This window comes from Anolis carolinensis, chromosome 1, assembly GCF_035594765.1.
Source record: "Anolis carolinensis isolate JA03-04 chromosome 1, rAnoCar3.1.pri, whole genome shotgun sequence".
Taxonomy (NCBI): domain Eukaryota; kingdom Metazoa; phylum Chordata; class Lepidosauria; order Squamata; family Dactyloidae; genus Anolis; species Anolis carolinensis.
In genome coordinates this window covers 121,512,367-121,539,565 of record NC_085841.1, presented here as the reverse complement: position 1 = coordinate 121,539,565, position 27,199 = coordinate 121,512,367, and the positions used below count along the sequence as shown (strand labels likewise).

The window sequence follows — 27,199 nt, the reverse complement described above, 5'->3', positions numbered from 1 at the left end:
CATTTTTAAAGCATGCATAGACATTACAAAACCCATCAACTGTATCACTGATAGAGATTTCCAGTTATTGTACATTTTACTTAACAAAAAAATTTAGAATTATAAGATAGGAAAATTCTAATTTTATGACAAATTCTTGGCTCTTGATCATAGGCTTGGAGCCTGACCAAGCAAATATTATAGGCCATATTGGAGGATGTATACCAGGGGTCCCCAAACTAAGGCCCGGGGGCCGGATGCGGCCCATCGAATCTATTTATCCGGCCCCCACAGCACAAGGGCAGAAGGGAGTTGGACTAAATGACCCAAAGGGTCTCTTCTTCTCTTACAACCATTATTATTATTATTATTATTATTATTATTATTATTATTATTATTATTATTACTATTATTATTATATTGTATGACACAGCAAACAAGATAGATATGCTGGATTTCGTATCACAAAATCACATTATTATTATTATTGAGGCTGGGTGGCCATCTGTCAGGGGTGCTTTGCTAGTGCTTTTGGTGCACAAAGGCAGAAGGGGATTGGACTTAATGGCCCAAAGGGTCTCTTCCAACCCTCATCATCATCATCATCATCATCATCATCATCATCATCATCATTATTAACATTGAGGCTGGGTGGCCATCTGTCAGGGGTGCTTTGCTTGTGCTTTTGGTGCACAAAGGCAAAAGGGGGTTGGACTTAATGGCCCAAGGGGTCTCTTCCAACCTTCTTTATTATTATTATTATTATTAATAATAATAATAATAATAATAATAATAATAATCATTGAGGCTGGGTGGCCATCTGTCAGGGGTGCTTTGCTTGTGCTTTCAGTGCACAAAGGCAGAAGGGGATTGGACTCAATGGCCCAAGGGGTCCGACCCTCCAATGGTCTGAAGGATCGTGAACCGGCTCCCTGTTTTAAAAGTTTGGGGACCCCTGATGTATACTTTACATATATCTTATCTTTTAAACAAATACTTGTGTCGGGTGTGGATATGGAACAAGATCAAGTAATCTGGAGGAAAGTGAAGTTTTTGAAGAGGATTAAATATTGCTGTGAGTGCATATATTAAAAATATGGATGTGGTAAATAAATGGTTAATAAATGTTATATTATAAAATAGCTATGAAATTATTTAAACAGTTTAAATAAATTAGTTTCAAATGGCTAAGTGCAGCCTTTAGCAAGCATATAAGTGCAACTGTTCCTGCCCCCAATTTACACTTTCAAAACTGAAAAATTATACACTTTATGTGGCTTGGAAGGCATTTTTGCTATGTTTCCCTGATAAACCTTTTCCCCAAGTGACTTGTAGTTATTTCCTGTTTTGAAAGTGGAATTTTTAAAAGATTTAGATAAGTAAGCTTGCATCTAAATCATAGGGTGGGGGAGGACAGGACATAGCAAAAATGTGTGTAAGGGTGTAAGGAGCTTTTTTAGTAAAACTTGGGGATTGTGAGCATGCTGAGCGATGGCTTTCTGACATCTGACAGGAGAATGTGAGGCCCCTAAACCTCAAAAAGTTATCCACCCTTGCCCTCACACATTTTTCCAATAGTAGCTAACTCACTACTGAAAGGCAGAGTGTCAGGACAGGGACTCTCCAATCAGCCAGTCCATGAGATGTGAAAAGCTGAAGCCGGGGATCACTGATGACTCATTTCCGCAACCCAGGGCAGTGCTTTGTGAGGGCGCTCGGTCCTTTTTTCAGTCTCAACATGTGGATTGGGTGGCAAGGATCCTTTACTTGTTTGATTACTGGTTTACTTGTAAAAAGGACAAAAAGAAAAATGGAAGCTCTCTGTGGTGTGGCTCTACATCTGTTTTACTAGTTAGGCACCGTTTGCTGTTTTAAACATTTCTAATAGGTTTTGTAGTTGAAAACCAGCATAGTGTTGTACTAGGATTTGGGTATACGAGGACTCTTCTCTGCTCAGCCATGAAAACTGACTAGATGATTTTGGGAAACTATCATTCCCTCTTTCTCTGAGGAAGGCGATGGCAAGTCTTCACTGAATAAACCTTTCCAAGAAAATTCTGTCATGGATTCACTAATAAAAAAGTTTTGTAAGGTAGTCTGTTGTACAATCATACTAAACCCATCACAACTGCAAACAATTAAAGGCATTTTATGGGAGATCGTTCCTTGGCTTTTCTATTAGGGAGATGTCAATAGCTAGATCATTCTCAGAACTTCTGAGTAGTTGCCAGAAGATACATACAGGCCTAATGGAATTCTTTACTTGTATCTGAAGATGATGCCTGGCATTATGTTAAGGATTCATTATCTAGAATTACAGATCTGTCACTGCTCCATATTCAGAAATATTCCATATTCCCAATTGTGGAACTATTGCCACAATCATGAATTACCCCTTCCCTAATCTTTAATAGCCATCAGCCACATCCAGTGATAGTTGTCTGATGTACTGGCAATCGGGGCATAGCATGACAATATTCTCAATCTTTTTTCATGGCAATTTGTACTGTGTTTTATTGATTTTTAAATTGGACTTTTTTGTAATGTGTTATTTCTATTTTAACTGATGTCATTGTTTAATAGGTGATGTAATTTTACATGTAATTTTATGTGTTGTGGCAGTTGTATGTGCTTCTTTCAGCCGCCCAAGTCCTTCTGGGATATGGTGGTGAGGTATAAATAAAGTTGTTGTTGTTATTATTATTACTGTTATTGTTATTATCTCAAACTTTCCAACAATCTCCAATGAATGTGGAGTTTCAATAGGGGTCCTGCTTCTGACTATAACATCAGAATGCACTGGTCATCCTGCCATGCCCTGATCACAACAGAATAGACCTTCATTGCTCCATCTAGCTCCTGGCTATTATGATGGTTTTGGGAGTGGGTCAGATTGCTAAATTATATATAGTCACATTCATAACTATGTACATGATATAGGACCTTGATACATGTTCACCCCCACTTTTCTCCAGAGCAACATCTTTGATCAGAAATAGCCTTTGGGTCTCCCCAAGCATTTACAAGGATCATGTTCAAAGTAATGCAGTCCTTTGTGCATATCAGCAAAAAAGGAAATTTATTGTCAACAAAGAATATTCAATGGCAGCACAGATTTGAAGAATTCTTGCATGTGCTAATTAATATGCACATTTAGACTTAACTAAAAAGAAATACAACATTATTACATATTGGAGTACACTGTCACCAGGTGATCTTTTGGTTTGGTCAATCTGTAGTCCATAATTCTACAAATACAGCATGTCTTTGAATAGAGGACTTCCCTCTTAACAATCCTACAGACAAAATATTATAGTATATAAAATAGGTCAAAGGATCACCATAGTTCTCAGATAGCTAAATAATCATTGAATTATGGTGCCAATATGAAAATGGGCTGCATAAAAGCCACAAAAACTGTCTATGGCAAATATATGCCTAGCCTAAAAAGTCATCATTTCGCAAGGGAAACAAAAGGAAACTAGGGAGATTCTCACTCCATGAACAATGTCTGTTTTCTTTCATTCATAACTATCCCTAGGTGTTCTGTGTACTACTTAGTATTAGTGCTGCAGTTTAATCTTTCATGACCAAATAAGAAGGAGATATGTATTCACACAGGATATATATTGACAAATAGCTCTTCAGGTATAAAAACAATAATTCACAAAATCTAGCTGGTCTTACCTTCAAGTGTGTCTCCTTGTCCAGAAAGAGCATCCCCTGCTCCTGATGCATAAAGGGCAGTCACAGATAAACCATATCTTGTTCCTGGCTCCAAGTCTCTGAGAACAGTAGTGGTAGTATCTCCTCTTAAAGTCACTTCTTTAGTGTCTCCTCCTGTTGCTGGAGTATATGTTACAAGGTACTGTTGTACTTTGCCAGGTGCTGAATTCCAGGATAGCTTCAATGAGGATGTTGTAGGATCAGAAACTTTCAAGTCTCTTGGTCTTCCCAGAACTGCACATAATAACAATACGAGGTAAATAAATAATTTTTGTGACAATAATTTGATATATTTAAGGTTTGTGTAAAATATATGTGATGCAAATGTTTAAAAAGCTGGAATGTGCCCTTTAATTGACTAGAGGCAGTATTGTCTAGTGGTTTGACCACTAGACTACAACTTTGGAGTCCAGGATTTAAACCCAGCCCACCCATGAAAACCCACTGGGTGACCCTGTCCAGATCACACTCTATGAAACCCAGAGGAATACAAAGGCAAACCACCTCTGAACAAAATTTCCCAAGAAAACCCCTTGATAGATTAACTTTAGAGTTATCATAATTTGTAAATGACTTGAAGACAACATGACAACAACAAATAATGGCAGGTGCTTTGAGGCAGAAGATGACCTCAAAATGCATGTTTAGATGCATTTTGACGGCATGCATTAATACACAGTAACATGATTACTTTCTCTACCTACACAGTTCCCAATCATGTTACCCAAACAGTGTTTTTGAACTTGTGGGCTGCAGAAGGAAAATAATTGCCTTCCTTTTGATTCTGCTGACAAAAACCATTCAATCACCAATCTCACTCTAATGTATACTAGCCACAACAAAATGTTCATGTAGCCCACTTGATGTTGATGGAGTACAAGTTTCAGCAGCCTTAGCTAGCATGGCCAATAACAAGGAATGTCAGTCAGAAGCAGCATACAACATCCTGATGGCCACACAATTCCTATCACTGCTCTTGACAAAGGAGCTGAAGGGGGCACATTTTGAGCTTAGGCCTAGTTCACACACAGTATTTTTTTATTATAAAAGTGTCTCAGACAGTAGAGAACACATGTCACAAAATTTCTTTTCTGCTCACATTTCTCATACAAATGCAAGCCCTCAGAACTAGTAGTGTCTGTCACAATTTCCCAGTATTTTTGGAAGTGATTCTACTGTAGAAAGTGATCCTTGATCCAACAAGCTTACCTTCTTCAGTTTTTCCATGCCCAGTTAATGGATTTCCTACTCCAGACTGGTATTCAGCAGTAACAGAGACTTCATATCTTGTATCTGGCTTCAGATTCTGTAGAGTTGTTGCTCTTTCATTTGCTGAGACTGTTACTTGTCTTCTCTCACCACCAGCAACTGGTCTATATGCAAGCCTATATCTCAGAACATTCCCTGGAGCTGGTGACCATCCAACTTTAAAGCTATCTGTTGTTTCATCTGTTATTCTTAAATTTCGTGGTGATCCCCTGACTACAAAAGAAATTTTGAAAAATCATAAATACAAATCATCATATTTTGATTTGTTCACCTCAAATGGGAGAAACATGTTCTACATTGAGTTTTCTCATTTGGGGTCCAAATAGCCAGTGGCAGCTTAAGAACGCTATCTGAGGGCCCTTCCACACAGCCATAAAACCCAGAATATCAAGGCAGATAATCTCACAATATCTGCCTTGAAATGGGTTATCTGAGTCCACACTGCCATATATTCCAGTTCAAATTAGATAATGTGGGAATTTATTCAGCTGTGTGGAAGGGACCTGAAATGTTGAACTTTAGCCCCAAATAAATTCGACACTTTGGATAGTTCCTATATAGTCTGTACTATACTCTGGAATGAATTCACTAGCTCTCTGACATGAGAACCACCAACTACCTGATCTTCAGAAGCATCTCCGCATATAACAGTCTGCTCATGCCTTAAGAGTGTTAAGGGAAAGAACTTATTGTGTTTATATGAACTCTTAAGCATTTACTGCCTGTGACTATTGTATTCTAATGTTGAGTTTTGTTTTTATTTTATTTTATTGTATTTTGATGACACTTTTGTTTACTTCTGTTGTATTTGTAAGCTTATCACAATACATTAGGATATAGGTGTACCTCAGTTAACAAAACCCCTGAAAAAGCCTCCTTTCTACAAGATCTTTTTAGGACAGCCCTGCACAGCCTCCTTTTTTATCTTCTGTCTATTTGGAAGGTTGTTTTGTTTTGCAGCACAGCCACTGGGAAGATGGTAAAAGATGGTAAAAACTTTCAGTCTTTGGTTGCAGCAGCATGTCTAGAATAAACAATGCAATAACGATTGCCTGGGAAAGAATGGGTTTCGACTCTACATTATCCTGCTGCAGCTCTGTGTGCTTACATACAACAGCTGCCTCCCAAATCATTTACTGAGCATGTATGAAGAACAAAACAGTAAGAATAAGGAAAAGTCGTTTAACCTGCTTCAGCTATCCTGGCATGTTCAAAACGCATAGCTTTCACCACCAAAATGGAAATTATAAGAAAAGTGGAAGTTATTGAAAGAGGAATGATCTCTAAATATTAAAAATGTTTCTATTTACTTATGCAAGGTTTACATGTTTTTAATGTTAGTTTTGAATAAAAAGTTTGCTAAAACATGTAGAAGTGCTCTTCTTTTCTGTGGTATGGGAACCTATCTCTATTCTTTCCATATTATTTCTACCTCTGGTACCAATCCTTCTGTTAAAAAAGTAAAGCCCAACAACACAATTACTTTGTCAATTGAGGTATACCTGTATTTAATGCATAAATAGTTTTCCCTGGTTTAAAAATATTTCCATAAGCCCTGATATATGCAGTGATGTTATTAAAGAAGAGAAAATTAACAATGGTATGCAAACAGAAGGTTTCATAGCACTCTAAAAGCCTTAGTCAGATGATGAGATGTAAACAGTATCTAACAGAATGTGAAACAGATTAATGGCATGTCTGGGAAGCAGCTTTTCTTTAACATTTGACATTTCATTAATTTGAAAAACTGAAAAATGGCATTATTTCATGATCTATTTCTTCTGTACCTGTACCATCAAGTTGGATGATAATACAAGGGTAACCATGTTGGAAAATATGCATGGGTGTGGGATGTACATGGCTGCTGAATCCTTACTGCCATAGCATACAAAGTACACCAACAGATTTCAACATACAACATATAGAGTATCTCTAAAAATAAGCAAGGAAGTGGACTCAAGAAGAGAGATATTATATACATAATTTAGAATGTGCTGCAGTCTCTGTTTTTGGTGTATTCTTTCAGTACTAAAATGGATGTGCATCTATTAGCTATAATGAGGTTTCATATTTCAGTTTCCAGTTTGATGCTATTTGTTCTCAAGGAAAACCAGCGTAACATGGCTTTATACTGAGTGGACATTACAAGTGCTATAAACATTATCAACATAAATTATTTTAAATATAAATATATAAAATGTTAGGAAGTGGGCTACTAAAGGCAGTCCAGCCAACAGTCTTTCCAAAAAATGTTACCTGAATACAGTAAAATTTGATCCATTTGTAACTGTAGAGAATTGGTTGCAACAAAAAAAACTAGAACTACTGGGAGATTCCAGCAACTACAGCACCATAATGAAACATGTAATGAATCTCTGTCTTGGTTTATTTAGAAGATAAAGAAACATGCAGAATGGTATGAATTATACCTTCTAAAGTTGTTTCCTCCCCATCCAATGGAGGGCCATCACCATCTTCATATTCTGCAATTACACTGACAGCATATGTGGTTTTTGGTAGTAAATTAGTAAGAACTGTGTTAGTAACTGGAGCTGGTACAGAAACCATGAATTCCTCTCCATCAACAGCCACTTTATACTTGACAAGATAAGACAAAACTTCAGGTCCTGCTGGAGACCAAGTAACTCTGAAGCTGTAAGAACCCACTTCGGAAACTTGTAGATTTCTTGCAGGTAAGTAAGCTGTTCAAAAATTGAAAGACTCTAGTAAGAAAACTGGATAAAATGTGTTTACATTTAACAAATGTGTGGATAAAACAATTGGTTGCTCTAATGTCTTGCAAATCAGAATACTTCAACCTGAAATTAAGAGCAGGGGTTGTGTAGCCTTCCAAACCCTAGCTAGCATGGCCAATGGTGAGGATGAAATTCAACACAATTCCCATATGTAATCCAGATAAAAGCATATCATTAATAACACTACTCTAGTAATGCTAAGTAACTATTTCTATCTTTCAGTGACAAAAAATGCTAATTCTACAGCTATGGAAATGGACATTGTGAAGTCACATTGCGAACAAATCCATGTAAACTTGATTGATATTGAATACCCAATAATTTGATTGGCCTATAATAATGCACATTCACTGCCATTAGTGGGTAAATTGTGCCATATTAAAGTTAATGTGGTTTTTGTTATTTCATCCATCCACAAAATGCAGTCATGAAGGAAAAGTTAACTCTAACAATAATTAAAAGCTTGCTATCATAACTCACAAAGGTTACATTGTTATTGCTAAAGTGAAATTGAGTCTCTAAAACATACATACAAAAGCTACATTCCTATATCAGGAGACGGGGCATAAAGTTCTGCTGAAGAAAAACTATGCTTCGTCTCTCCCTTCTCTCTCTCTTCTTGCCTGACGTTCTCTTAGTGCCAGCCTAACACACACAGTCATGTAGCAGTCAATGATAAGTAAGGGTTGGCCAAGAGGACCCTGTAGCAGCTTTCTCACTGTGTATCTGGCTACAGGATCATGACCAGAGGCGTCCTTAGTACCCACTGTGCTCCACCAATCACTAAATAATTGTGAAGGAGGGGAGGATCATTGCATGGGAGAAGTGATCCATTCACACAGCTGCTTTGTGTTGATATAGGTCACTAGCTATGCCCGGCCACGCGTTGCTGTAGCTTATGAGAATCATTTGTTGACCAGGTGGAATAGCAGAGAATAGCCTTGCAGCCTCAAAGCCTGGCTGCTTTCTTCTTATAGGAATCCTTGTTTGGTGAGCTGGAATACAAGGGAATAGGCTGGCTGCTTGAAAGGCTGGGTACTTGCATTCTAGGGGAATGGTTTTTTGGCCAATTTGAATTGCACTAAATAGCCTCACTGCTTCAAAGCCTGGCCACTTTCTATATAGGGGCATCCTTCCTTGGGCAGGTTGAATGGAATGGAGTAGCCTCGTGGCTTCAAAACCTGAGGGTTTTCTATCTAGGGGAAATCTTGGTTGTCAGGTTGAACATAACTGAATAGCCTTGCTGCTTGCAAGCCTGGCTGTTTGCTACCTTGTGGAATTCTTGGTTGGCCAGGTTGAATAGCAATGAATAGTCTCAGTGCAGCAAGTATGAATGCTGCAATTAGTCACCTTGATTAGCACTGAATGGCCTTGCAGCTTCAAAGCCTGGTTGCGTCCTACCTGGGGGAATCCTTTGTTGGGAGTTGTTAGCTGGCCCTGGTTGTTTACTTTCTGGAATTCCCCTGTTTTCAGAGTGTTGCTGTTATGATTGAGCCTCATGGCTCTGTTACTGACAGACGTGGGCGTAAGACTCCTCGGGAGTCAGATACTCTCGAGGAGCGAGAGAGAAAAAGACTGCGAGACATATTTGCAGCACCATCTGACGAAGAATCTTTCGAAGGGTTTACGGAGAGAATGGAGGAGGGGCTGGTTAGCTCAGAGGAGGATGAGATGGATTGGACTCGGGTAAGGGAGGAATTGGGGGCCACTGGCCATGATGGGACAGAAGATGAATGGGGACCTTCAGGATTAGACCCATGGCTTAGCTGGAGGGATGGGACGGGATCCACAGCTGGAGATGCTGTTGGGCGTAGTCAGAGGTGTTCCAGCTCTGACGAGGAAAGTGATGAGGAAACGCCCGGGTTAAGGAGGACAGCTGACAGTGATGAAGATTTGTAACTGGCATAAAATGGGGCTTGGGAGCAATTGCAAATTGCGTCGGGCAAGGTAATCTGGGCAAACGCTTGGGATCCGTGTGTGTGTGGGACGCTTCCCTGAAGACTTGTGTGCTTTCCTGTGCTGAGACGTAAGTTGATTGGAATCCAAGGTCAGACGGCGGGAGGGATTGTGTGGGCATTTGTTTGTGCAAACCTGTGCTTACTCTTATTAGCTTGACCTTCCGTCGTCTTTCTGACGGACGCCATCTCCTGCTTTGAGAACCCGGACTGAACTGACCACGGCTTGTCTTCCCCCCCTTCTTGGACTTGGAAAAACTACAAACGTCTGCTTCTGGCTTTGATCTACGGAACGGAACTGGTCTACTCTACTTCTACAATCCTTGGCTGAATTGCTCGTGTTGGAGATCCTGTCTACTGTGTGTGTGTGGGAGCGACGCAAGTTACTCTAAGCACAGTGCTGGCAGCAGAGAGGAATCTGCTGCCAATTAGTTGCATTCTTTGTATCTTTTGTTCCTTGGCTTTCGTTCTGTTAATACCTAGGCTGAAGCAAGCAGTTTGTTTTTACCCGGATTAAACTCCGGTTTAATCCGGTTTATCTTTTGAACATTTACTTTTGTCCCCTTTTTGCTCCTAAAGGCAAAAATTGCCTGGCCCTTGTGTTTTTACGGGCATTTTTGAGTTCTGTAATCTAATAAACTCTGTTACTTTGAATCTTGTGGCGTTCTGTCCTTGACAGTTGCTCTTTATTTACTGTCCTGGTTTTAGATATTATATTGTTCTGTATTATTATACCACAGTAATTTTAGATATTATATTTATAATCTTATATTATCTGTTTAGAACTGGATTATATGAGGCCCCTTCTACACAACTGTATAAAATCCACACTGAACTGGATTATATGGCAGTGTAGACTCAAGATAATCCCGTTCAAAGCAGATACTGTGGATTATCCTGCCTAGGCATTCTGGGTTATATAGGTGTGTGGTAGGGCTTTGAGTCTACACTGCCATATAATCCAATTCAAATCAGATAATCTGTATTTTATAGGAAGTGTTGAAGAGGCCTGAGTGAAGAGGCCCTGGGCACCATTCTGGCTGAGTGGGTTGCTATAGGAGATGAAGTGGGGGGAGCCTACCCTTCTAACTGGCAGCAAGGGGGGAAAACAGTTCTTCTTCTTCTTCCAATTTGGACTTTATTTTTCTAGGGGTTTTTTTTGTTTTGTTTAAAAGACATATTTTGGACAACTATGAATTTTGTGGCCAAATTTGGTTCAGTGGTTTTGTTGTTTACTCCATATAAAATGTACATTACATGTGTGTATATATGTATATGTATGTGTAGATAGATAGATAGATAGATAGATAGATAGATAGATAGATAGATATAGATTAACAAGATGCTGACTATATATCATTGATCATTAATGGGAGAGGGATTTGTATGAAATGGCGAGTACTGTTTGGCCCAGAATCTGTTGCAAACACTTTCCCATTCAAGGTAAGGACTACTTACATTTCTTCTTAATCTCTCGAAGTTCCTGTTCAATTCGTAGGCAGACGGACTGTGTGAGCTCAAATGATATTCTTTGGAAAGCATCAAAGTCTTCCACTGTATACACGTGGGTTTCTGCAGGTGGTGTAGCGATTGCTTCCAGTTCTGTCCGTACAGCATCCTTAACACCAACTGCAAATATTTCTACATCAGAGTTCCTGAGTTTTATGGCAGGATCTTTAAAAGCATCTGATGATTTCCCATCAGTAATTAAAATCATGACCCTGGGCACATTTGGTCTTGCACCTCTGCCTGTAACAAAGATTTTTTCCCTTACGTAAGTCATTGCTTTGCCTGTGTTTGTAGATCCACCTCTGTAAGGGAAGGTGTTAATAGCCTGAATTATATCGTCAATTCTGTTGTATCTGTTCAAAGTAAACTCCGTATGAGGATCTCTGCTATACTGGACAAGACTTATTTGGACTTTCTCAGGTGAGATTTCAAAGCTTTTAACTAACACTTCCAAAAATGCTCTTACTTTAACAAAATTAGCAATGCCAATACTGTAGGAGCCATCAACCAGCAGCACAATATCAGCTTTGACATCCACTCCTTTTGAACATTCTGTAAAAAGAAGAATAGTACTTTTTAGTAGTTATGCAACACTTCAAAAGTATGGACAATTACATATATTTCTTTGTTTAGAAGTAAGTCCTATCAGTTTATTATGAAATTATTATTTAAAGGATTTCAGTATAGAGCCTCGTTTTCTTTCTCTTTAGCCAAATCTATATAAATAGATTAATCAAAACAGAAATGTCTGTTTTAATGCAAAATTTTATTTTTATTGAAGTATGTAAAAACTAAAAATAAATAAATAAATAAATAGTCGTGTTGTTCCATCCCAGTACTATTTTGGTTTTACACCCTTCAGCTATTAATATTCAATATTTTCACCAGCCAATAACTTACCCACTTGGACTTTGACAGGCTGTGTTTTTTCCATTATAGTTATTGGCTCACTGGGAGTTAGTCCTTTCATTGCATACACATTAATTTGGTATTCTGTGTCCGCAGAAAGGTCTTTTACATTAAAAGCAGTGGTTTGAGGTCCCACGCTCAGTGACTGTTGTTTGACACCAGCTAACATGGGAATCATGTCTATCTTGTAGCCAGTTATTTCACTGGGAGATGGAGACCAAGTGATTCTAATTGATCTCGATGAGATTTGTGTAGCGACAAGGTTTGCAGGAGGTTCAATAGCTGAAAAATTGAAAACAACCATCAGTGTCTTTATATTTTTAAAGACTAAAGAGATCAGCACTTAAGTTTGGGAAACAAATATTGCTATCTGACCACAGCTATAAAAACCAAACCTTATGTATAGAGCTTGAACAGAGATGTTTCTATTTTCTCACTCTCGTCATCCTAAGATGCATTGTGATCCTGTAGCCACTCTTACTTTGCAATTTGGCTGCAGCCCTTTGGATTACTTGATGTTTCTGGGCACTTTTCAAAGGCAGCCCCATTATCGCACAATGCAGTAACGTTACAGGGAGTAAAAAAGATGGCAAGCACTCAGACGTAACACCCACCAAATATAGTTTTCTTAAAACACACATAAGTAGTCCGCTATACACAACTAGATACATTTGTATAACAACAACCCAACAAACAGACAACACAGAAATATTATTTCTGCATGTGCCCAAGCCTTTGAGAGAAAATTAAAATAGTTTCTGACTCCTGGCCAGAAACAACTTAAAAAGGTAAGAAACTCCCAAGGTTACTTAGCCTAGTATTCCTATCTGGGATAGCAGTAGTTTTCCAGAATCTCTGTCAAAAATCTTCCACTTTACATGCTAGATTCTGGATTTAACTAGTTGTTGTGAAGCTGTTTCTCACCTTCTTCTCCACTAACAAGTTCACCCAACTGTTCATCAACACCTGAACAGACTTGTGAGACTATTTCATTCTGTATATCCACAATGCCATCGAAGTTGGCCACATTGAATACATGCGTCAGTGAGGGCTGAGATGCAATTAACTTCAGTTCTTTAGCGTCTGCTGCCTTGATCCCTAAATAAAGAACAGCAAGAAAAGGTAACTATATGTGAGAGTTGTTGGTTTAGACTCACCACTGTTGTCTAATTGATTATTCACACTGAGAGAGAATCTGATCACTGCATATTTGTTTGTTTGAATTATATTACACTTTTCTCCTTACAGCATTTGAAATGCAAGGTATAGTTGAAGCATTATGCAAACATTTTAAGAGAATCAAATTCAGTGTGAGAGGGGGAATGCCCTCCAGTATTAGTGTACAGATAGGTTTCAAATATTGTGTGTCTTCTCCTCCATTCTATAAACACACTCAGGCATGTAAGAATCTACGGTGGATCAGTATTTATGTACAACTATAGAAAGTAAAGCTTATGCATCCAGATAACATTTTAATACTATTTACCACTTAATAATAAGTACTAATTCAAATAATGGTTTAAATGTTGTATTTCTGTTACTCTGGACACTTCTTTGGGATAATAAGAGGAATACCATCCAGATATTATTATTTTTTTGTCATTTTACTTTTAAGTGCATAGCAACAGCATGGTGAACCTGGTCCACTGCCCAAACATAGTCTACAGAAGTAGATCTGATCATAGTTAATTTGAATAAAGGAGTGAACATTGGTTTTCCACAGCAAAGACATGGCAAAGCTTTTGCTTCTTGGCCGTGATGTTACACAAAGATCAACATACCCAAGGAAAATACTTCAACTCCTGCAGCACGAAGTTCTCTTGCAGGAATTTCTACTTCATCCTGTGACTTTCCATCCGTAATTATAATTGCCACTTTGGGAAAGTCTTTTCTTGACCCAGCAGATTCAACGAATGTATTCCTCATCAAATATTCAATTGCTTCTCCTAAACGTTTTAAAAGAGATTGAGCTTATGTTATAACTACATACATCTCCAGCTTTATATCAAATTCAGAACTGTAAAATCCAGTCAGTTAAATGCTCTCCATATTGCAGGATCAACAGCAACAATGATTGGTCCCATTGCAAAACTAATCTTGGGACAAAAAAGCCCACAACTTTATTGATTACAGTAGCAGAGGCTTAGGCTCAGTGTGAGGCGAGATCCAGACACTGAATGACCTGACTGCTGGTGGATGAAAACCACCAGCCCAAGTGCTGGTATACCTGAAATGACAGACCAAGGGTGCGACATTGACAGAAGCCACCAAACGTTTCCTTCTTGCCTAGTAGTGGGGGTAAGGTCATTTGCTCCTGAGCTGGACTTAGCACTGCATGCTCTTGTTTCCAAGTTCCCTTAAGGAGAGCTCCAATCATTCACATCAAGCTCTCTGCCTATCCCTCCTCCTTCCAACTGGACCCAGAGACCATACTAAAACCAACCAAATTGTTGTGACAACATTGTTTTAACCTTCACATGACAGTTTTTCACATAATGAGCTGAAGGTGAGTGGGTGAATGTTGATTAAATTAAAGGGCAAAAAGGTCCTGGGAGCTCATGGCAGAGAAATCTATGCTCCCAGAGCTGGCTGAGCTACCTTCGGTCCCTCCTCCTCTCAACTGGGTGGTTCACAATTGGTTAGTCTTCCCAAACATTTCCCAAAATGTGTGAACCTACAAACATTTCTAGGAAGGAGACAGCCAATCGGCAGAAAATGGTACTGACCTGAGAAGCCCTATCATCATGACCTACAAAACTATCTCCACAATAACTTAGAGAAACACCATTATCAAATAGCGGAAAATCCAAACCTGTCATTGTATTGCCTCCTTTGTAGGGTATGTTTTTTATTGCTTCAATGAGGTCCCTCTGTCTGTAATACTGATTCAAGTTGAACTCAGTCCTTGTATCAGAGCTGTACTGTACTATTCCAACTCTTGTCTTATCTTCTCCAATATCAAAAGCTGATACCAGTGCAACAATAAAATCCAATATGTATTTGAAGTTGTTTCTGCCCACACTCCAAGACCCATCAACAAGAAAAACGAGGTCTGTAACAGCACTAAGGGAACATCCTGGAAAATAATTTATTTTAAAAATTGTTATATTTGTCAGTGCAATCGATTATTATTTGCACACACACACACACACACACACACACAAATTTCATAAGAATACTTGGCATAGCACTAGTACATGTGAAGGGATCTTGAGATTTATTGTTGATCATAAGTTGAATATTTTCCAGTAGTTTGATGCTGCAGGAAAGATAGAAAATATTTTTGGCTGCATGAATAGAACCACAGTTTCCAAGTTCAAGAGAAATAATAATTCCACTATATTCTGCACTGGTTAGCCTCATTTGAAGAACTAAATTCAGTTCTGGGCATTTCATCTTTAAGATGGATATAGACAAGTTGAGTTAGTGGCAATAAGGCTGATAAAAGTAAGGGGAACAAATCATGAGGATAGTTTAGCGTGTTCAATTTGGTGAAGAAAACACTAAGACATAACATGATTGCACTCTTTAAATATCTAAAGAACTCACAGAGAGGAGGTTTGTCCCAGACTGCAAGACCTTGTTTAATAGTTTTACATTTTAGGAGGGCAGACTTGAACATTACAAAGAACCTCCTGACAGTGAGAATGATTCTGCAATGGAACCAGTTACCCAGAAAGGTAAGGTGTCTCCTTCTCTGGACATCTTCAAAAACAGGTTGGATAGCTAGCTACTAGGGATGTTATAGTCTGGGTTCTTGCACAGAGCAGCTGGCTGAACTCAATGGCCTATGGTAACATCTTCCAGCTTTATGATTCTGTGGTTCCGCAACACATACATATATTGCATATCACCTAAATAAATATGTGACATTTTCATTTTCTTCATCTGGGAGCTAGATTCTATGAAAGCAATGCTCTTCACAGAATCTTTGGATCCAGCTCATAATGTGTGCATGTGTCTCATTATGCAGGCATAGTAGTAACCCTAAATAAAGACAATTTATTTTTTGGATCTTCAGAGTTGCAAACAAGAATTTCTCCATTTGAAGGTTCCACAAGGTAACATCTAAACTCAGGTGACCCATAGGCCACAAGTGGCTTGTAGGTTATCCCATGTAGCTTTTGGGTCTCACCCTGGAACCTCCCAAAGAAATCAAAGGCCAAAATCTGGGAACAAGGCAACATCACTTTTGGCCACCAAAACTGACTGAAGGAGTAAATTGCAACCCTCTGAGAAAGTAACTCAAATGGCTTTCCTAGCCATGGAGTATGCCAACTTTTGTTCACAGATCTCCTGAATAAAATAACGTATAACAGATTAGGATGGCATGCAATGGAAGACACTGATGGGCACAAAGTAGGGGAGGATATGGCTGATGCGGTCCCAAAGAACTTCAACATTTAAAAGGTCATTGTTACTGGTTTACATTTTAAGATCTTTTGACTTCATTTAATTCTTGACAGTTTTTAATATATTCTTGTTATAATTTGTTTTGTTATAGCGTGAGAAAAACATAATTGCTGAATGCATAATTGCTGAATGAAACTAATGCTTGTTTCAGAATATTGTGCCTTTATACCAGCGTATTTACTCACTTTGTAACTGAATTTCTTCAATCTTCTTTTCTCCTGTTGTTATTAAACCACCTGTTTGGACTAAAACAAAAACAAACAATTATCAGAAAACAAACAGAAATTAAACCCGCCTTCAGCATATGCTTAATAGCTAATGACTACATTTCCTAAGAGATTAAAACCAGAACACTATAATATATTTGGTAATGCCTGGTAACACTCTCTTTTAATTATATGAATGTTGTGATGGAGTCTTTGAGTAATGATACTACTAGGTGCACTAGAAGAGGAAGAAAGACTACTCGTGAGCAAGACTCCAATGAGGAGCAACAAAGGAAGCGGATCTGGGAAATACTTATGGAGCCTACTGGTGATTACACATTTGAGGACTTTGAGGGGGATGATGGGGTTAAGAATCAGGAGGATGGGATGACAAGTTCAGAGGATGAGGCAATGGACTGGAGTAAGGTGCGGGAGATCCAGGACATCTGTAGAGAACCCAGAAGTAGTGACACGTTTGAGGGTTGGCACAGTGAGGATCCAGCTGGGTCTTGGGGAATTATGGGTTTGGATAAAAGATGGACTGGGTGGAGGGATCAGCAAGGGGCTTCAGCTGAAAGGAGGTCTGGTGGGACGTTGTCTGATTCTAGCTCTGAGGAGGAATTGAGGCAAGAGGTTGCAGCTGCTAGCAGGGTGTTGGCTGATTCTAGTTCTGAGGATGATTTGTGAATAAAAGTGGGTTTGGGAAATGGATCACCTTTGCAGTCGGCAAAGTGTTGTTGGGTGTTCGTGTGTTCATGTGAACTGTTTGGGAAGACATGCTTTGGGAAGACGTGAACGTAAATTTAATCTGGATTATCCATGGCTGTGGGGATTGGAACTGTGAGGGTTTTCTCTGGACTGCTTTGTGTTGATCTTATGCATTAGTTGCCATGCTGCATTCTACGCTTTGGCTCTGTGTATGACCTGGACTGGATTTCATATTGCGGACTTCTTCTCTGACCTGGACTGGATTTCGTATTGCTGACCCGGATTGGACTCAACGACGTCGACATTGTGTTTGGGTGACTTCAACAGACATCTTCGGGCCTCTGCTGGTCATCAATTCCTGCCTGCTGACGTCCTGCTGGGAATTGGAGTGCCTTCTTTGTTGTTCTACAAAGTTTGTTTTTAAACCAGATTATACTCTGGTTTAATCTGGGTTATTTTCCAGGGTCTGGGGTTTTGTGTTGTTTGCTGGGAATTCTGTGTTTCACACTGAAGATTAAGTGTTCTGAACTTTTTGAGTTGTGAACTAATAAACTGTATTTCTACTAACGTTTGGTCTGGCGCTTTAAGGAGTCTGTGAACTTACTTGTAAGTTGTCCAGAGACTGATATACTCTCTTCTATGTTGTCATATGAACTTATTGTTACAAGATATTCAATATCAGCTGTGAGGTCTCTTAGTAATGTTTCAGTAGAACTGGGTGCTAGAGTAAATTCTCTAGAAGGTCCATCTGAAATCCAACATACATAGAACAATTTCATACTGCAGAAATGAAAAATCTCAGTGTAGTAATCCTATTACAATAATATGAATGAATTTTGGCAATGTCAGGAGTAGGGAGAGGTTTGATGTACCTTATATGTACATACAAATTTCTTTCCTGAATATGGGACAGCAAATATACTGTGTAAGATCAACTGCCATGAGGCAGCTTATTACATAGAAAACCTTATCTTACTCTCTGCATTAGGAAAAATGAGGTAGGGGGCTGAGGCAGTTAATTTTGCCTGTCATGACAGGGGAGCCATTGTGTAACTGACTTTGCTATAATTACATTTCTACTAACAGCAATGGGGAAATAAACTTGTAGGATCTTCTGCTCATATGCCAAAATAAGTCGGCCAGCTGTAGGCATGGGTGAGTCTGCTGCTTTGCCTCAGGCCAGCCTTGCCAGCATTCTGCATTCCACCTACTGAATGTGTTGTTGTTACTAGCAAGCGAAACAGACATGCAGAAAAATGCCTGGGTGTTGGGGATTACTCATATACAGGGAAAGCATATGCTCTGTCTAGGGAAATTGAAGAATAGCAGAGAACATTACAGAGGGATTCACCAAATGCTTTCCAAGATGCAACAAACCACAGTTCTCTGCATAACTGACAGATGGTAGCCCAAGTAGTGGAGGTATTTCACCCTCCATTTCAGGGTGAGGTTTTCCCCCATATTGAGGTGCTCAGACCAGAGGCTGCCTCTGCGCTGCAAAAATATTTCCTGTACTATGTACACTGAATCCTTTAGATCAGGCATCCTCAAACTGTGGCTTCCAGCTGTTTGGGCTTCCAGTTCCCAGAATTCCTGACCATTGAACAAGCTAGCTAGGACTTCTGGGAGTTGGAGGGTTGCAATTTGAGGATACCTGCTCTAGATCCATTGGGGTTCTGCTCCAGGATGGACACACACTACAGATGGCAAGATACATGGATAATCAAACACCATATTATTAAATGGTGGAAATACGTGTGTGTTCCCATCAACATATCCATGTGCAAGTCAGCACCTTTTTAGGCATGGGCTGCAATGAACTGCAGTCAGATTGGGAGCCTGTAGATTGAGAGGTCCCATTATACAACAAAGGCTGGATCTACACTGGCAAATAATACAGTTTGAAGCTGCATTGTCTGGTCAGTATAAACCAATATAATGCAGATCCAGCCTAAGAATAATTCTCAGATAATTCTTCATGCCCAACTAATGCTTCAGTTCTATATAGACTGGCTATGAAATGAGCCCCATTGAACTCAGTGAAACTCACCTCTATGTAGATATGTGTAGGATTGCACTGTGAAGTACTAGGTATGATTCTGAACAATTTAAAAATGCCTTGGTCTTTTATTTTGATATTGTATTTGGGCATCGCCAACACATACACCTCCAACCAATTAGCTAATTATGATGGAATAGAACAAGACTGAATTCTTTCACTTTTTCATAGAATAACACTAGAACGTACCAGTTGTAGGGGTCACTGTTATCCTGTAACCTTCTATTGCGTCAGATGGCCTCGTCCATGTCATCTGAACAGTACGTTCATCTATAATTTTAAATTTCAAGTCTGATGGCGGATTAACTGCAAAAGAGTTACATCAAGCAAGAGTATGTTTAAAAGGTGAACCAGTTAATTGCATATCAATTTTTTTAAAATGTGTTTAAGAAAAGCTGGCTAAGATATGTCTTTGCATAAATTTGTTTCCAACAAATATAAAGATATGTTGTTGGCAAAGGAAGGATACAAGCTTATGAAATATGACAAAACACATCAAAGAGAATACGCATTACAGAAGACAGCACAAAACATTTGTTTCTTGAATTGCCAAGTCATTCAAGAATGGCCAGCAAAATCAAGCACAATAGAAAACACATTTGGATACATGTACAGTGAGTTCACAGATAATAATCACATATGCAAACATTTCACATAACAATTAAAAGAATGTTTTTAACATGCTGGGTGCAACATGCTAAATCACAACCTGCTTACAACACCATGAAATCAATTACCAAAATACAATATTCTTTTCCATAAGACCTCAAATAATTGATTTATATATATATCTTTATTAAAGATGATCTCTGCATAGGTGCTTTTTCAATTATTTTTTTCTCCAAAAAAGCTTGGCAGAGAAAAAAAGAAATAGGTATTAAGAATGCAATAAAGATTTGGAATGGTTCATTGCTCAATTTATATCATACAGATATATATAGAGAGATATAAAAATATATATGCATATAAATATAATTCTTGTAGTTTAACCCCTTAGTGCCTACTAGACACCCCAATGGTTCATCTTGTATGTGTTTTTATACATAAAATGGGAAATAAAGGGGTTAACAAATTATAAATTATTTTCCAACACATTTTGAACTACTTGAAAAACTTTTTTTTTCAAAAAAAGACACATGTTTTCTGGCTGTTTACACCCCTCCAGTGTGCTAATCCTGAGGTGTAAACTATCATTTAGCATTATCCTTTTCCCTTTGCAGCAGGTGTACCCATACTAAGGAGTGGCATTTTAACACAAAATGCCAGTATGGTGATTATACGACAATGGTTAATTATGGAAGACAACATCAAGGTATATTTATAGACATTTATTTACAGAATGCATGGAGAGGAGGGCAAGAAAAAGGGGGATCAGTGATCCGGACAAATGACGGCAAATCAATTTGTGGGGGGGAAAACGGAACTCAACAGAAAGGGATAGTTTACATAGGCTGTTTTGCAGCATCATGCATGTCTATATATGAAAAGTCAAATTTTTTGTTTAACTTCCCACAATGAACAAAAGCTTCCATGTACAGGGATAATGGCACAAAGACGTTTCATTAAAATATTTTATAATGATATTCTCATGTTAAATTGTTCATGCTGAGTCATGCAGTATTTTGCTGATTCACTGTCAGTGCATGGTAGGCTAGGCGTACAATATATAACCATTGAAACCATTTCTTAAAAGGTAAATGAAATTCAGCCATACTTTCCTTAATGCTTCAGATTGTTTGGCAAGCATTGTGGGTGAGCCATATCTTGTGTTTTTCTTGGAAGATGTCCATCTTTATTTAATTAAGTCTTTTAAAAAATACTTAAAAGTGAACTTCAGAAAATTCAATAGCAGAATATCAACAACTTCCAGAGGGATAATTTGCTCATCACCTGCACTAGTAAAATCTACTCAGTAGTATCTATTTACTTCAAAGATTTCAGTGTTCATTGCAAGTGATTTATTAAAAATGTGTGTGGGTATATATATACTAATATTTTATTTAGCTATCAAGTGGGAAATGTGATAATGCATAACTTTTAATGTATGGTCATTTCCAATGAAAATAGGACAATATGGCTTTACGCTGTTCCTGCAATAGATATAGTAGTGCTAGAATAAATGTTATTTTTTTCCTATTGTCCATACACAGGCAGTGAGATTAGAATATTAATCAACATGCATGGTCAACTCTTCATTCTGTTTAAAGCAGTCACACTTCTACAGTCAAAACTGAAGCAAGTACAGTATGTAGTATCAAATGCATGCAATAGATGTTAATAATGGAGCACACTAACATTTCAAAGAATACCATTATAAAATATTGTTTCCAAAGCAATGGCTCAGGACAAATTTAATGCAAAGGCAGAGACAACTGACCTGAGCATGCTTCCTTTAAAAATAAAGAAATCAAGTACATGGGAAAAAATAGCACTACCAACCTTGAAGGCAAATTGACCTGAAGCAGCAGAGGTCTTAGGCTGTAACTGCTGAAGGACAGCAGCAGCCCACCTTGAAGATCCCCAAATGGCCGGATTCCAGATAAACTGAAAAAACTAACTGTGGGGAAAAGTCTTTAACATTTTAATGGACGGTCATCTATTTTAATGCAACTCAGATGCGGCACTCAGCATTTTGTTTGTTTTTTAAATGTGCAGTCGTCACTTATCACACATTATCAGGTGATCTAGTTATCTGTAACAGTGTCAGCAATGCAACTTCTGTATGTGTGACTTGATCCATAATGACAACATGACCTTGTTCGGAAATAATTCCAACTTTAATAACATAAGTTTAATAGGTGTCCTGTCTCAATACATGTGTGTAGCATTACAAATTATTTCGATAATGTATACTATTTAGACAAAGAAGAAAACTTTCTTTCATACTGCCAATTAATAAAGTACCTACAGAATTTCACAAGAGCAAGATCCAAAGAAGCACACAACTAGTTCTCCATATTTTCTCTAACAGCATCCTCTTACACATCATATAGTAGCAAGTTGCTTTTGAAATTGAGGGGTGCTTCTAAAGCAGTTTTTGATGTACTATGATGTGCTGCTGTGTTAAGAAAAAAGTTTCAATACAAAAGTTTGAAATACCACTCTGCATGCATAAGTTCTCAGTTATGTGTAAAGTCATTCTTTGGATCCATCCATAGAAACAGGGATGGCAAAACCAAACAGATTTCAGAACAGTGATAACTTAAAAGTTATACAACTAAATTGGTGCAAAGGGTGAATTTTGTTCATATTTTTCTCAGGGCCCTTCCACATAGCCCTATAACTCAGAATATCAAGGCAGATAATCCACAATATGTGCTTTGAACTGAGTCCACACTGCCATATAATCTAGTTCAGTGCATATTTTATCTCCCCGAAGGGACTCAGTGCAGTTTCCAGCACTTATGGCAAACATTCAATGCCAGGAAAAAGACATATTAACATATTGTTTTGATGCAGTTTGTTAAGATGTCTTTTTCCTGGCATTGAATGTTTGGAAACCATCCTGAATCCTTTTGGGGAAAGGATGTGGTCTATAAATTTGGTGGTCTATAAATAAAGTTGTTGTTGTTGTTGTTGTTGTTGTTATCATTATTTGATACACAACAAGATTAGTACACAGCAAATAAGATCACTATGCTGGCTGTTGTATTGGATCACATGTCAGACACTTCCCAAGTGTCTAGGACTATATGATGTATCTGCAAATAACGTGTGCAGATCCAAGTAGGGTGACTTTTTGCAGCTGACAGATGGTAATTTTGTCAGCGCTGATTGTTTTTAAGTGCTGGCCAAGATCTTTAGACACTGCACCCAGTGTGCCAATCACTACTGTGACCACCTTTCCTGGCTTTTGCCAGAGTCTTTCAATCCTCATATTGTGCAAGCTTTTCCTATTATTATTATTATTATTATTATTATTATTATTATTATTATTATTGACACAACATCGGTTCTGATGCATAAATAGAGAGTGCCAGGCATAAACCATGAAAATGTAGCCCACTCTTTTACCCTAAGTAGCTACAACTACACAGAAAAAAAGACCCAAGTGAGGTTGGAATTGGCCTAGCTCTCATAAAGTTGATAAACCTCTGTCAGATAAGAATTTTCACCTTTTGACTGCAAGGTGCAATACCTTTAATTAAGTGATTGTAATTTTGTATTACAGAAGTGCAGCACTATGGTTTCATCTTTACTTTCATTGCTCCACCTTGCAGAATCCTAGGATTTGAGTTTGGTGAGATATTTAGAATTTCCTGCAAGAGAACTTTTAACTGTGTTGCATGAAATTGCACGAGAAAGTTTAAAGTCTCTTCTTCAACTACAAACCAGGATTGCACAGGATGCAACCATAGTCCCATATAAATTTGTGTATAAATCAGCCTCATTTATTAAGTTGAGAGCAGGCTTGGAGGTTAAAATTATGGTTTTGATATGACTCACAGATAAGCTAAAGATCATTCTACTGAAAGAAGAAAGCATCAATGCCACCTCAGGAGGTCAACCACCCTTGGCCACTGGCCACTCCAACCCAATTTGTTGGATATCATCAGATTTTAAAGGGATGACTTTTGCTCTTTTGTACATTCTCCCATTTTATGAGAAGAAAAGTGCTCAGAAAGAACTACTGCATGCTTCCTCCAATTCCCTCCCCGTTTACATTTATTTTATTTCTCATTACATCTAATAACAAGCTTCCATCAATTTTAGTAATTGTTTTGACCAAGGAATCACATAAACAACAGAGTTTAGACTCCTTGGTATAAAGGAATTTGTTTTAAACCAGCTTAAGTCTGTAGCAAGGATAACACCCCTCACAGAGCAATCCTTTTGTGGTTTTTGTGGGATTCCAAGTTTTCCAATTTGTTGCAGGCTATAATAAAGAGCCATCCAGAAGTTGCAAGACAATAATCAGTTCAGTTTGCATGTAAAACAAAGCAAACAACAGAAAGCTTCTACTTCTACCAGTCTCACTGACTTCTGTGGTCAATGGTCTGGGAACTGAGGCATTGGTTACAACCAACCATAAGTACAGGTCCGGCATCTGAGGTCATGAATGGGTAGGAATTTTGGTTTGGGTTTACACCTATTCATTTACAGCATAGTTTGCCCTTTAGCAAAAAAGTTCCAAAAAGTTCATAAGCAACTTGCATATGACAAATATATAACAAAGAAAAGGTAAGTGTGTTTGTCCATAAGAACAAGAACAATAACAAAAATATACCAGAAGACACAGGTCTGAGCAATGTCTTTTTTCAGAATAACCAAAATGTTACAAAATAGCATACACATTTTCAAGAACTAGCAGATTCAAGACAGATCTAGTAATAAATAGAGTCTTGTTGAAAAAAATAGTTCCCTACCATTATTTCTTCACCCCAGAATCCTAAATGTAACTTGAGAATACTCTAAACATGTTATACTGAACTGTTTGTGTGTGTGTCTGTGTGTGTATGATAGAGAGAAACTTCAGTTTACTTGTTGACTTATGATGTTCTTATGAATTGCACTATCTGTACTAATGTAGGGAGTTTTTTTATTTCCCCATTTTTCATACCAAATTCTAGCCTTAATAAACAGTACTATTTTGTGGCATTTTGGTTGGTCCTAATAAAGATTTGTGCAAAACTGTACAATGTGTAAAGAAAAAAAATATTTTACCCTCATACGTACCTCATCCATATCCATCAAAATGACTTCACTTTGTCATGATGTCTTCATCGTGCTTTGTCCGCACAGAAGTGGTCCCCCATTACTCTACCTCTTCAATTGTAACCAGCAGAAATGTCATAGGGCCCAAACATCCAGCAAGGATTTTGCCCATCAGACTCATTGGAAAAGGGGTAGTACAACATGGCTTCTACCTTTTCCCATGAAATGTGGGGAAAGGAACAAGCAAGCAAAAGGTCTGAAGTTTGCTCCACAGTATGAAGCAAATCCACAGTGAGAGGTCATGCATGCCCCTCACCAGGTTTTGTGAATATGTACAATGCATATATTTTACTCTCAACCGCCCCTTGGTCTAAAGCATTTATTTCTTCAAACACCACTGATTGTCTCTCCTAGGACACAGGGAAATCATTGTATGTGAAGAACTGTTTGTAATCCCCTGATTCATCACTCCCCTGTGATCAAGTGTCATTTGAGACCCAGGTTGCAGCTCAAGATGGGAAACACATTTCTCCATTGATTTTCTAAGTGCTTCAATGTCTGGGCAATGTCTGGGCCAATTCCTCAGTTGTAGAGAAAATAACACTATGCGATTTTGATAATGCTAGATTGAACTGATTTTGTAGGTGCTCTGAAACATGTACATTGGCCACAGTCTGAAAATGTAATTCATATAATTATTTAAAGAGCAAAATTTCTAAACTATGTCAAAAAAGAAAGAAGGGAAAGTTTTAATAGAAGGGTTCATAATTTAACCTGTTAGAATCTGTGTATGGAATTTAGAAATAATAAATATCAGACCAGAAGGAAGAATAGAAAAACAATGTAATAGGAAGGAAGAACGGAATTATATATGAATGTCTCCAACCCAAGGGACGGGAAGTCACTAAATTGGAAGGGGTGGGAGGAGGGGAGAGCATGACCAAACACAAATATTGCATGATGTTAGGAAATACTGTATTGGTTCATGCATATATACATGTATATAGGTTTGTTCCAATGTTTTTATGAATATGCAAATTGGAAATTAATCAATAAAGAGCACAATGAAAGAATATGAGACTTCATAGCATATGCACGCATGAAAAGCACACATTAAAATTGTTAGGTTCATACTTCAAGGTGCTTCTGTTATAAAGTGTGAAAACACCAAAGGACATAGGAGTGAATGTTTGGGGCAACAAAGTTCTGGATACAATAAGTGGACTGTGCTATGATGAGGAAAAGCCAAAGAGAAGGAAGATGAGAAATGTCCAAAACAAGGACAAGAACTTTAACTTCCAAAATGGTCCTGAAACTGGGCACAAACAATAGTATGTATGTGGAATAAACTCTGGTGAAAACTGTCCAATGAAAAATATTGGTTGCATGAACTGATCCTCAGACATTTCATGGATTACAACCAGAGGCCTCAACTTGATCATTAAACTTCCTGATCATATTCAAATTTCAACAAAAAATGTATACCAAACATGTAGATGGCATGGAACTTGAAGTTTCCATGCACATGTGGCTGTTGAATGTGCTCTGAATTTTCCTTGATGATTTTTCCAACAAGAAAAGAGATGGGAAATGTAGGGAAGGGTGCACAGGAAGGTTACGAATGGCAATTAATGGTTTTTCCTATAAAATGATGTGAAAAAAATAGTACAATTGCAGAAAGGTGATCTCATCTAGAAGCATCCTAGAGGAGGATTTGCCTGTCTCCTATTATGCTAAGTTCAAACAAACAAAACAAAATAGCTGTGTTTGGTAGAATTTGACTGGTTTTTTTTATAGGATGACAGGCCTATCAGAGGATTTTATTTACCAGGATGACAGGCAAATAAAAGGCTCAACTGGATGGAAGAATAATTTTCAAGACAGAGTGATTGATACAGGATGTTTACTTCAAGCTAGCTTGACATAGCTAGTCAGAAGTAAATATCCCTATGGATGGAGCAGGGGAGGACAGCTTGCTTCTTACCCTCTGTTGGTTAACAGCAGCATGAGTTGACATTCAAGAATCTCAAATATAAATATCTTCAAGTCCTGAGG

The 27,199-nt window shown here is 38.1% G+C and overlaps 1 protein-coding gene across 7 annotated transcripts in view; it reads right to left on the bottom strand.

Annotated features, from left to right (window-relative positions):
* Window positions 1–27,199, bottom strand: part of col12a1 (collagen type XII alpha 1 chain) — a 143,664-nt gene that overhangs the window by 98,792 nt on the left and 17,673 nt on the right. For 5 of the 7 annotated variants that reach the window (XM_062981643.1, XM_008122151.3, XM_008122161.3 and 2 more), the window contains exons 3-13: window positions 19,679–19,795; window positions 18,035–18,178; window positions 16,702–16,761; window positions 14,916–15,179; window positions 13,885–14,049; window positions 13,028–13,201; window positions 12,095–12,385; window positions 11,144–11,746; window positions 7,404–7,676; window positions 4,915–5,187; window positions 3,667–3,939 (exon numbers count right to left, since the gene is read on the bottom strand). The exons of the other annotated variants lie outside the window; for them this stretch is intronic. In XM_062981643.1, coding sequence (XP_062837713.1) covers window positions 3,667–3,939; window positions 4,915–5,187; window positions 7,404–7,676; window positions 11,144–11,746; window positions 12,095–12,385; window positions 13,028–13,201; window positions 13,885–14,049; window positions 14,916–15,179; window positions 16,702–16,761; window positions 18,035–18,178; window positions 19,679–19,795 — 2,637 coding nt within the window. The remainder of the gene's footprint in view (window positions 1–3,666; window positions 3,940–4,914; window positions 5,188–7,403; window positions 7,677–11,143; window positions 11,747–12,094; window positions 12,386–13,027; window positions 13,202–13,884; window positions 14,050–14,915; window positions 15,180–16,701; window positions 16,762–18,034; window positions 18,179–19,678; window positions 19,796–27,199) is intronic. 7 annotated transcript variants of the gene reach the window in all.